The following is an 11453-nucleotide window of genomic DNA, read 5'->3' on the forward strand; positions in this document are numbered from 1 at the left end:
TATTATTATTAGTGTAAGGCCCGCTGAAGCCAAGCACTCCATGAAAGAGGGGGAGGAAACAAGGAGAAGCAGTGGCGATGTTACAAGAGTCGAGATTATGTTCTGTGTCTGCATTGATCTCTGAACAGTTTGGACAGTGAGCTGTGTCACGTCATTCAAAGTTGTAGACCCAAACCTCTCCCGTCACTGAACTCGGAACAAGCACACGTCTTTCGCAAAGCTCGCCTCACTCCAAGTTTTATTACTCAGCCCACTAATGCCCTGTGCAACTTCGGATGGCGTGCCACAGCTCGCCGATCAGGGCAGATGCAGGACACATTCTGTGCGCATGTAACGCTATACCATTACCTTTCCTGGAGTGACGATGGTAGTACATTTGTATCACTCAAGGGCACCTGCGTCCAAAGAGCTCCATGGCACAATGTATTTTCGTTTGCTCAAGGCGGGGTCCAAGACCCATTTCCCAAGCACTTCACCCTGAGTAAGCCGAGCACTATATATAGGCAAGGGGAAGCTTGTACCCATTGTGTCACCGGTGGGTACCCGGCGGCACTGGGGATCGAACCCCGCACCTCCCGAATGAGAGGCAGATGCTCACGACATGAGGCCACTGTTGTGAACGTTATGTTTCGTGGAAAGACGGTTTTCCGTGCGTCGACCTTTGAGACCGATTCCCCGCTTTGCGGAAACATTCGGACTTATTTATTACCGTCTGTGCCCTTCGAGGAGGGCGCCCCGCGTCCCCCTGCGCCACGCAAGGCCGCTCTCCCTGGAGAGCATCTCTCAACGCCGGAGTCCCCGAGTGGCGAGAGGGGAGGTGTCTGGCGGCTCAGACCGTGGGAGCGACGAGACAACGGCGAAAGCGTCAGTCGCAAAACGAACCTTGTACGCATCGAACCTTTTTGTAAGCTGTCTCTTTTACCCAGTATTAAATTCAGTTGTTCTTCGTTCATCGGTTGCTTACTCTTCAACGACCGTCAACGTATTCACGACATTTTATACAGAAGTTTTGGTGCCGAAACCCGGGACGGGAAGTGAAGAGACGAAATTGCGAACAACGAACCGTGGATATTCGCCTTATTGTGGCCTGTCATCTCAACAGATCCAACGCTGCTACATGAAGTCGTCTCATCCTTTGGTTATTTGAAGCAATTCCGGTGATCCACAACGGTACTGGTACAACGATGGAGCACATCTGCAAGAAGCGAAAGGTATTGCGCACTCAAGTAACGAAGCTTGTCAATGAATGCCTAGAGCGTCTAGATCGGCTAACTCAGAGCGATGCTAGTGTCTTGCACGCTCGACTAATGTCTCTCCATGCTGAGCTCAACGCTGTGAACAGTCGTTTCGAGGAGATACTGGATGATGATCAGGCCGAGACGGAGTACGAGCAGATTTTCGAATACAACGATCGAATCGTAACCGTCTTGGCAAAGCTGCAACAGTGTATCTCCAACCCGACTGGAAACCCACCAACGACTCAGCACGAGAATAACGCCGCTCAGGCCACAACGACCTCCAAGATTAGGCTCAAACTGCCAAGGCTGGAGCTCACGAGATTCAGCGGACGGCGACACGACTGGCAGCCCTTCTGGGAAGTGTTCGAACAAGTAGTCGACAAGAACGAAGAACTGTCATCTGTCGACAAGTTCCACTACCTGAGGGCATCGGTCACAGGTGACGCCGCTGCTGCACTCGCTGGACTTCCACCAACCGCACGGTGCTACAGCGACGCCGTAGAGCTCCTCAAGAAGCGCTTCGGCAACGAAGAGCTCCTAATCCAAGAGCATATGAAGAAGCTGATTGATATACAGCCAGTTCGCTCTTCGGACGACGTACGCGGACTTCGTCACCTGTACGATACTCTGGCTGCGCACATCAAGGGCTTGGAGACACTGGGCCAAAAGCATGACTCCTACAGCTCACTGCTCATGCCGATTGTGCAACGAGCTTTACCAACGGACATCCTTCTCGACTACAGCCGTCAATGCCTCATCGCGACAACTAGCTCCTCGGACGAGGACGAGGAATCAACGACCGACGACGCTTCGGAAGGCTCTAACGAAACTAAAAAAGGTACTGTGACGTCCTTTTCACGCCTTATTGCTTTCCTGAGGGTCGAAGTGGAAAGTCGAGAAAATCTGGCTGCATTAAGGAACATGGATATAACTAAAAGCGCTAATGACAGTCGAAAGGAGAAAACGAAGCCGCCTTCCAAAAAGATGAATAAGCCTTTTTCGACCGCTGCAGCCCTGCACCAAAATATAACGAAGGAAGGCTGTTTCTTCTGCAAGGCTAAGGAGCATCAGACGCATGAATGCGATGCACAGAAAAGCATAGACGAAAAGAAACAACTTCTACAAGCGGCAGGAAGATGCTTTAAGTGTACACGAAAAGGGCATCGTTCAAGAAATTGTAATGTGTACATGAAATGCATGAAGTGCGGGAAGAGACACGCTACCTCAACATGTGACCCTTCCTACTTGGTAGCTCGCAAAAGAGAAGCAGCTAATGGAGTCACAAACGCACAGGTTAGCCTTGAAACGTCGACAACAGGATCCGAATCCGCTCCCATGATGACCGTCTTACTGCAAACGGCGGCAGTTAACTGTGGTGGCCAAAAAACCTGGACGCAACTGCGAGTCCTTTTCGATGGCGGAAGCCAACGCTCGTACATCACATCGGAAGCGTCGAAAAGAAAAGGATGCAGACTTCTCGGAGAAGAAATGCTGACCGTGGGGGTCTTTGGCGGTCACCAAGAAGAAAAATTATTCAGGCGAGTTATGGTCAAGGTGAAAACTAAAAAGGGGAAAACTTGCGAACTGGAGGTTCTGGAGACAGACGTAATTTGCGATCAGTATATCCCAACACCACCCGTGACACTGACGGACAGGCTGAGAATACTCGGCTACGAACCCGCCGATTTTACCAACGACGGAGGGCCTAGAAACATCGGGCTTTTAATAGGTTCCGATCACATTTGGGAGCTAACGACCGGCCGATCCACAAAGATCGACGGAAAACTGAGAGCCGTTGAAACAGCTGTTGGTTGGACCATTCAAGGACCAGTTCAAGGCATAGCCGAAGGGCCCCATTGCATGCAAACGATCACCCTGCGAACCTCGGTCACGGAAATAAGCACAACTGACATATTGACGAAATTCTGGACATTGGAGTCGATTGGGATAAATGACAATGAGGCAAGGACCGGAAAAAATGCTGCTGTGGAGTTTTTTGAGGACACGGTACAGCTGAAGGGGGGTCGTTATGAGGTAGCCCTCCCCTGGAAACCTGTTACGGCTTTAGAGGATAACAGAGAGGTTGCTCTCAGACGCCTACACCAGCTGACAAGACGCCTGCAGAACTCTCCAGAGCTATTGAATGATTATGATGCGGCTATAAGACAGTACAGCGCACTGAATATGGCAGAGATCGTCGAAACGAACGACAGTGGAGCAAACACTGTATATCACATGCCGCATCAGGCTGTAATCCGCGGCGCTCACAAGCTGCGTGTTGTTTTTGACGCCTCGTCTCACAACAGGTCAGCAAAATCTCTGAATGACAACCTGGAAAGTGGTCCAAATTTAACGGCCGACCTTGTGGGCATGCTGCTCAACTTCCGCAGGCATAAGATAGCTCTCGTAGCTGATATCGAGCAGGCGTTTTTACAGATCTCAGTGAGACCTGAGGACAGAGATGCCCTGCGTTTTTTGTGGTACGAAACGAAGCCTGAGCCAGGTGGTCCACTTCCACCAATTCTGACGTGGCGCATGAAACGAGTTCCATTCGGGACGACTGCCAGTCCGTTTTTGCTCTCTGCCACTCTCCAACATCACTTAAAGAACACGGAAGAACAGTTCCCGATCACTGCTAGTCGACTGCAACGCAGCCTTTATGTCGATGACATACTGATGGGAGCCGAAAACGAACAGGCCGCATTGAATCTCTACAACGAGGCAAACGCCATTTTCGGAGCGGCCTCGATGCAGCTGCACAAATGGGCATCTAATAGTGAAAAGCTTTGTCAGAGATTTCAGCAAGACTCGAAGGGAGCCAAGCCGCTGGGTTATCTATCAGGAGTGTTGAAGGTGTTGGGCCTCACGTGGGAACCAAGTACCGACTTGCTAACGTTCTGCCCCTGCACCGATAGAATCTCCACGACAGAACCACCTACCAAACGATCCGTCCTACAAACCACAGCACGGATTTACGATCCCCTAGGGTGGCTATCCCCTTTCATTGTACGAGCGAAGGTGCTATTTCAACAACTTTGGCGCCTGAATATCGAATGGGATGATGCCCTGCCCGAAGGAATTGCAGCGGAGTGGTCAAAGTGGATTGACGAACTGTCTTACCTCCCCGAGGTCAAGGTGCCGCGATACTACAAGGCAAAAGCAGGTGGAGACGCAGCGACCAGTCTGCACATTTTTGCAGATGCGAGCCCAGTCGCCTATGGAGCGGTCGCCTACCTGACGACAGATGGCGAGGAAGGTAGTGCGACAATACTAATAAGCAAATCTAAGGTCGCTCCAATTAAGGAACTTACCCTAGCTAGGCTGGAGCTAACGGCATGCCTGCTGGCTGCGCAATTAGGTCGCTACATTCTCGGCCAGTTAGAGGAACCTCCCCAAAATGTCCATTTGTGGACAGACTCAACCATCGCATTACATTGGATTCAGGGGAACGCCGATCGCTGGCAGCAGTTTGTACGCAATCGCGCGGTCGATATTCAGAGGCTGACTGGAGAATTTACCTGGAAGCATTGCCCAGGAAAGGAGAATCCTGCAGATCTCCTTACCCGCGGTCTACCCGCACAGAAGCTGTCGAATAACGAGCTTTGGTGGACGGGTCCACGATGGATCTGCATGGAGGAATGCTACTGGCCTCAGCGCGGAATCGCGCCTACATACACCGAGGCGGAGCTGGAGCGAAGAAGGGAAACGAAGGCACTGCCCGCCGCCGCAACCACACCGGCAGCGGACGCCTTGACGGAAATGCGACATTTCAGTTCCTTCTCACGCTTGGCTCGGGTGACCGCCTGGGTGCTGCGATTTGTCGCGAAAATACGACGCCAAAAAAGCGAATCCGGACCACTGACAACGGAGGAGCTAAAGAGGTCAGAGGAATACTGGATTCTTCATGAACAACGGACTAGATTTGCCAACGAAGTAGAGTGCGTACGAAAGAGCCAGAGAATCCCTTCAGACTCACCGCTGAAAAATGTGTCCTTGCAGCTCGACAGTCACGGTGTTCTCAGAGTGCACGGAAGGCTTCAACAGAGCCAACTGACTTATGACAGCAAGCACCCTATCATTCTGCCTAAACACAGTGACTTGTCCATGCTTATAGCCAAACAATGCCACCGACAAGTGCTGCATGGAGGCATCCGCGATACTCTGACTCAACTCAGAGAAAAATTCTGGGTGATTGGCGCAAGACAGCTGGTAAAGAAAATAGTCAAGGAGTGCGTTATCTGTCAGCGCTACCACGCACAACCAGCCAACGAGGTCTGCGCGCCACTTCCAAGGGACAGAATAACAGAGGCTCACCCCTTTCAAGTGACTGGAGTTGACTTCGCCGGTCCTTTACTTGTCAAGGGGAATGGTGCGTCAAAGTGTTACATCGCTCTGTTCACTTGTGGCGTCACCCGAGCGCTCCACCTTGAATTGGTGAGTGACATGTCTACACTCTCCTTTGTTTTGGCTTTCCGCCGATTTATCGCCCGACGAGGTGTACCTCATACTGTCTACAGTGATAATGCACTTACCTTTAAGAAGGCAAGCAAGGACCTAGCTACTCTTTGGAGCATTATCAGAAGCGACGAAGTAAAAAACTACTTCGCGAACAGCCGAGTTGAGTGGAAGTTCATAGTGGAACGCGCGCCTTGGTGGGGCGGCTTCTACGAACGACTTGTCGGCCTGACAAAGAAAGCCTAAAAGAAAACGCTAGGAACAAGTTGTCTCAATTTTGAACAGCTCACCACAACGCTAATTGAAGTGGAAGCCATCCTCAACTCTCGTCCACTCACGCACGTACACACCGAAGCAAACGAACCTCAGCCGCTATGCCCGGCATCGTTTCTCACCGGCAAGAGGCTGACCTCACTGCCAGATGTGCCGCATGTCGAATTGAATGCCATTACTGGTGCGACCCTACGGCAAATGTTCACGAACAGGGCTCGACTCCTGCGCGGATTCTGGCGGCAGTGGATGAATGAGTACTTGAAGGAATTGCAAGCATCACAGTTTCACCGAAAGAACCCCACCCGGAGTCTACAGGCAGGCGATCTTGTGCTGCTTAAAGAATCTCTTCAGCCAAGACAGCTCTGGAAGATGGCACTAATTGACGCGACCTTTCCCGGGCGTGACGGGCGAGTGCGGTCATGCATCGTGCGACTTCCCGGAGGAGCAACCCTGCGTCGTCCAGTTCAACTGCTCTATCCGTTAGAGCTTGAGAAGTGAGTGTGGCTGTGAAATGTCAGTGCCATTTCGGGCGGGAATGTGTTGTGAACGTTATGTTTCGTGGAAAGACGGTTTTCCGTGCGTCGACCTTTGAGACCGATTCCCCGCTTTGCGGAAACATTCGGACTTATTTATTACCGTCTGTGCCCTTCGAGGAGGGCGCCCCGCGTCCCCCTGCGCCACGCAAGGCCGCTCTCCCTGGAGAGCATCTCTCAACGCCGGAGTCCCCGAGTGGCGAGAGGGGAGGTGTCTGGCGGCTCAGACCGTGGGAGCGACGAGACAACGGCGAAAGCGTCAGTCGCAAAACGAACCTTGTACGCATCGAACCTTTTTGTAAGCTGTCTCTTTTACCCAGTATTAAATTCAGTTGTTCTTCGTTCATCGGTTGCTTACTCTTCAACGACCGTCAACGTATTCACGACATTTTATACAGCCACCTCTGCGGTCCTTTCCTGGTGTGCTTGGCTCCGCAGATGAACAACGGGCCTTAGCAGAGCACGCACTCTAAGTTCACTGGGCCTCTCCGCTGGCCTTTAATGTTTTTTCCTCCTTTTCCTCATCCTCCTCCCTCTGCGCCGCACAGGTACATAGAATGAGACAGTTACTGATCCTTTTCTATTATTACTACTATCAACCGAAGCCTAAAGGGTTTTGGTTGAACAACTTTTATTTACGTCAGAAAAGACGTCTGTCCCAGCCCCCTGCACGCAGGCATGGGAGACGGGGAGTAGCGCCGCCCGCGGTTAGAGGCTGGCAGTCCTTGAAGGGCTTGTCAAGTGCACGTAACCGGAAGTCGACGCAAGTGGCGCAACAAAACTCAGCAGTTGCATAAAAAAAAAACCAATCAACAAAATGTTTTCGCGAACGAATGTCGACAGGGGCCTTCTTGAGTCAGTAGAAGGAGGCCGTTTATTTCGGACGCATTCGAAGCGCCTGGAAGGAAGAATGCGGGAACATAATGTCTCACAAAACGGTCAAAATGAGCAAATCACTTGGTAAAAGAAAATAAGCAGCAAAAAAATACATTCGTTAGAGGGCTTGCGGCAGGCGAAATTAAATGCGTTCATTTTTGCGCATGTTCAGTCATTCCGCGTATTCGCCCGGTAATTACGGTACACAAAGGAGCTCTTTTTCGTAAGGCTGTATGCGCTCTAAAGTTTGAGGTTGCTGTTAGTTGCTGGTAGCATTAACCTCGCAAATGTTCTGCCAGTGATTGCTCAACGGTAGGGACGCTTAGCTATTAAACAAAATCGGCAATTTTCGGCACAGATCTGTGGCCTGGCATATTCTACGTCGGCGTGCCCACAGTAGTCTTCAACTGCAACTGCGATTGCTATCTGTATTCTCAGGCGAACCTGCAGCAAGCGGCGGAGATCGGGGACGTCTACGCTCACCGCTGCGGCCTTCAATGCTCCCCGAAATCCGAATTTGTGCACATTCGCACGCGTCCACTAAGTGTATTGATTCTTATAATATGCATCTACGCTGCGGTACGAGCCGCGCGAATGCGCTCTAAACTCTTCGTCGACCTATGAAATTTTATTAACTTTTTCCTTTTGCGTGTGCATGCATGCATGGCTGATCATTCGCGTCATTAACGGGACGTTAAACGCAACGCCCGTTGTTTGCGATTTCTAAAAACAGTTACCGAGGGCACTTAAGGAACTTGTGTGCGAGTAATGAGAAAGTGTTGCAATTATATTTCAGTTCTATTCTAATTCTATTCTATTTCCTTCGCAGTAGCTGTGCCGACTGCTACTCGTTAACACTGCGTATTTTCCCCGCCTTTGATGACGTCATACCGTTTAGACCGGTCGCGAGTTTTGTAACGCCGCCACTTTTTGGGCGACGCCGGATTTTCCTGCGGATGCGCCACCTAATGCTTTCTCGTTGATAACGTATTTGTAAAGCACAAGCTCAAATAGCGGCAGTCTGCAAGGGGGCCATCCATCCGTTCTATGCCGCACTCTTCTTTTGTTCCCCGCCCCTTTCACTCTCTTCACCCTTTCCTAACGGTGCGGCTCAGGCGTCCACCGAGACTGAAACAATTACGTCACCCCTCCCGGGTCTTTGTTTTGGTGCCTAAACTTGTTTTCAGAAATTAGTATATATATATATTTTTTTGTCTCTGCTCGGCCATACGGCAGCTGTGCAACAACAACATTTATGCGCTTCCCTGTCCGCTTTGGGAGAAGGCCTTGGGCCTAAATATAAATATGAACAACATTTCCCCTTCAAGCGAAGGCGCCCTTAAGCGACAGAAGTCAACGCCCCACACTATGCCAGCCAGTTGTGTAAAGACCCAGAAATGACTCCTCATTTGGCGAGAGTAAGGCGCTCCTTGAAGTGCATATATACACAAGAAAAAAAATTGGCAGTGGCTTAGCTCGGCTATGCCAGGATATACGTAGCGAAAGCTAAGGCATAACTTGGTTAGCCTTGGTTAATCTTGATTGCAAGCCCAGGTTAGTCTGGTTGTCTGGCTAGTTGTTGTCACGTGGTCGGTCACGTGGTGCGGTGCGACCACGGTGGGAATGCGAGCAGCGCGAAACTGCGAGTTCGTGGCCAGTGTAGCTTTCGCTACAAAAGAAACAACCTGCTCTTATGTGTCACTACGCACGCATATACAGTTTCTGTGCGCTGTGTGGTGAAACTGACTTTGAACAGTGAATGTATTGCACCGCGCAGCGAAGGGCGCCCGACAGTGCTGCACCGCTTGCCCCCCCCCCCCCCCCCCCTTTTCAGCGAGGATGAGGAGGAGGAAAACATTCATTAAGAGCATAAATAATGGCTGGGTTCATTAAGAGCATAAATACTGGGTCAGCGAGAAACTGACCGTTGATTCCCTATCCGAAAGAAAAGCATTAAATAACGGACCTTGCCGTTAAATGAGCGGCACGCGTGGTACAGAATCTCCTCTGCGAGTGCTTGTGCAGAAGCGAGTCGTTCGGCAACCCCCAATATGCCGCCGCCCATGAAAAGCAGACATCCCTATTCAAACAGTCGTAGCATCCAGCTCCTCTCGGGGGCGTCTTGCGAAACCTTCGGCAGATAAAGCGCTCTTGGCGAAAGAGACCCCGCGTTAAGTCCTCAGGCGCGCGCCACACCCGGTTTATTTCTCGGAATTACACGATCGAACGCGCCGCGCTTTGTGCTGCGTCCGTCTGCTCTCCGAGAGCGGATAAGGATCGCCATAAATAGTTGTGTGGCGGCAGTCGTGTGCAGGGAAAAAAGAAGCACATAAACATCCGGGTGCAGATAGCGCGCTACTGTTCAGCGACAAAGTGCTGTCGGTCAAATGCGGTGCTTTTTGTTTTTGGAGGGACGTTTTTATTCTTTTACCAGCGCAACGGCAGGGCTCAAGTGCTTACGACGCAGGTGTGGGCGCAGATACCTTTCTGGGGTATATGGGTCTCTTTAATTTCGGTTCAGACTGTGCCGCACAATTGTCTTTCGCGCACCAGTCAAGAAACAGTGCGGAAAGCTGGTTTTATCTCAATACTTGTTTTGTTCTGGTTCGTCTGCCAGTTGTCTCAGTAACAAGCACGTCCCTCAGACATTGATGACCGGATCAAAAGCCGCTTACCTGCTTACGTCACCCCAGATTACTTTTTTTTTTGTTAGCGCGAAAGTGTTACTTCACTATCAAAGTTGAAAAATCCCAGGTGTCAGTGAATCATCAACATCTGACGGAGCGGCAAGGACCTTGCGCAGCTGCTCCTTCAATGCTCAGAACAGGCATCTCCCCCCACCTTCCCCGCGCGCGGCTGCTGATAGCGGTTTGAACTATACGGTAATACCCTACCCCTTTTTTTTACTGCACTTTACTCCACCAACGCAATCATCATTATTTTGGATCATTCATCCCTCTTTTTTCATCATCATAGTTCTTTTGAATCAAAAATATAATGGTTTATTGATTATATCCTGTATGGTTGATTTTGAAGACGTCAAACTACACTTTTACACTCTGGGACTTCTTTCTGCATCTGCACACGTACTTTTTTCACGCACAACAGCGTTAAACTGCAGACTACACAGTTGAGACCGGCAGTGTATTTTAAGCCGCTCCGCGCTACCAGTTCTTCAAAAGGGCATCTGTTTCAGCCTTTATTCATCATTCAAATATTCTTCTTTTGTGTGCCCCACTTACACACGTTAAACTCGAAATAAAAGAGTATGAGTTTGACGGCCTCTAACAAATAATGAAGAAAGGATGCGCATTGCGGCTCGGTGAAGAAAACTGGCGCAATGCTCAAAGAGCCCGTGTAAGCAGGCTCGCCCACTCGGGCTGATTGAGTGCTTGTATGTACCCTTCGCGTGAACTACCCCGGGTTAGCGGATTTCCTTCCCTCCGAGTTCTACTTATTTCAGACGCGGACGATTCATCTGCCGATCGATAAGGCAGGAAGGCAAGCGGCCGGGCGAGCTCCAGTTTCTATAGTCGAGTTTAACAACAGCAAAAAAAAAAAAAAAAGATGTGGGAAAGGGGAGAGAAGTTTACGGAGTTATCGCTCTCTGTCGGGGGGCATAAGTGACAACGATAGGTCGCTTAAAAACACGGAGACATGTCACGGAGCGACGCCTCCCGGTAAGAACTAGCGTAATAATGGGTTGACTTGGAACTAAGCCCCGTGTACTGTGGTGCTTGCCTCTGTCTTCCACATAACGAAGCTAAGAAATGTAGTCTCGAACTGATTAAACACAAACGGTCGAAGACACATGGAATTGAGCAAGGTGGGAAGATTTCTGATTAATAGACGTTTTAATAATGACGCAAATATAATGCTCTAATGTACTCCCACTCGCCAATAGCGCCTCTCCGCACACATCGTGAACACAACCGAACTGCTATTCAACATCTATGAATGAAAATGGTCATATTACTGGCGCCCTTGCTTGCTTTATGCCGAGTACGTTCCATTTGCTTCATTATCTCATAAAAGAACATTGCGTCCTTGCAATTTCTGAGCGTTTAGGCACGCACAG

General features: G+C 50.2%; 1 protein-coding gene across 1 annotated transcript; it reads left to right on the top strand.

Annotated features, from left to right (window-relative positions):
- Positions 1–1307: 1307 nt before the first annotated feature.
- On the top strand, positions 1308–3561 carry LOC144130021 (uncharacterized). Its single transcript, XM_077664063.1, has 2 exons — positions 1308–2076; positions 3545–3561. Exons 1-2 carry the CDS (start codon positions 1308–1310, stop codon positions 3559–3561), a joined length of 786 nt encoding a protein of 261 aa, XP_077520189.1.
- Positions 3562–11453: the final 7892 nt, after the last annotated feature.

Source organism: Amblyomma americanum, chromosome 4 (genome assembly GCF_052857255.1).
Source record: "Amblyomma americanum isolate KBUSLIRL-KWMA chromosome 4, ASM5285725v1, whole genome shotgun sequence".
NCBI classification, from domain to species: Eukaryota; Metazoa; Arthropoda; class Arachnida; order Ixodida; family Ixodidae; genus Amblyomma; species Amblyomma americanum.

Excerpts from the sequence above, each read along its gene's own strand:
- LOC144130021 (XM_077664063.1), top strand. The coding sequence starts at position 1,308 with ATGTCTCTCCATGCTGAGCTCAACGCTGTGAACAGTCGTTTCGAGGAG.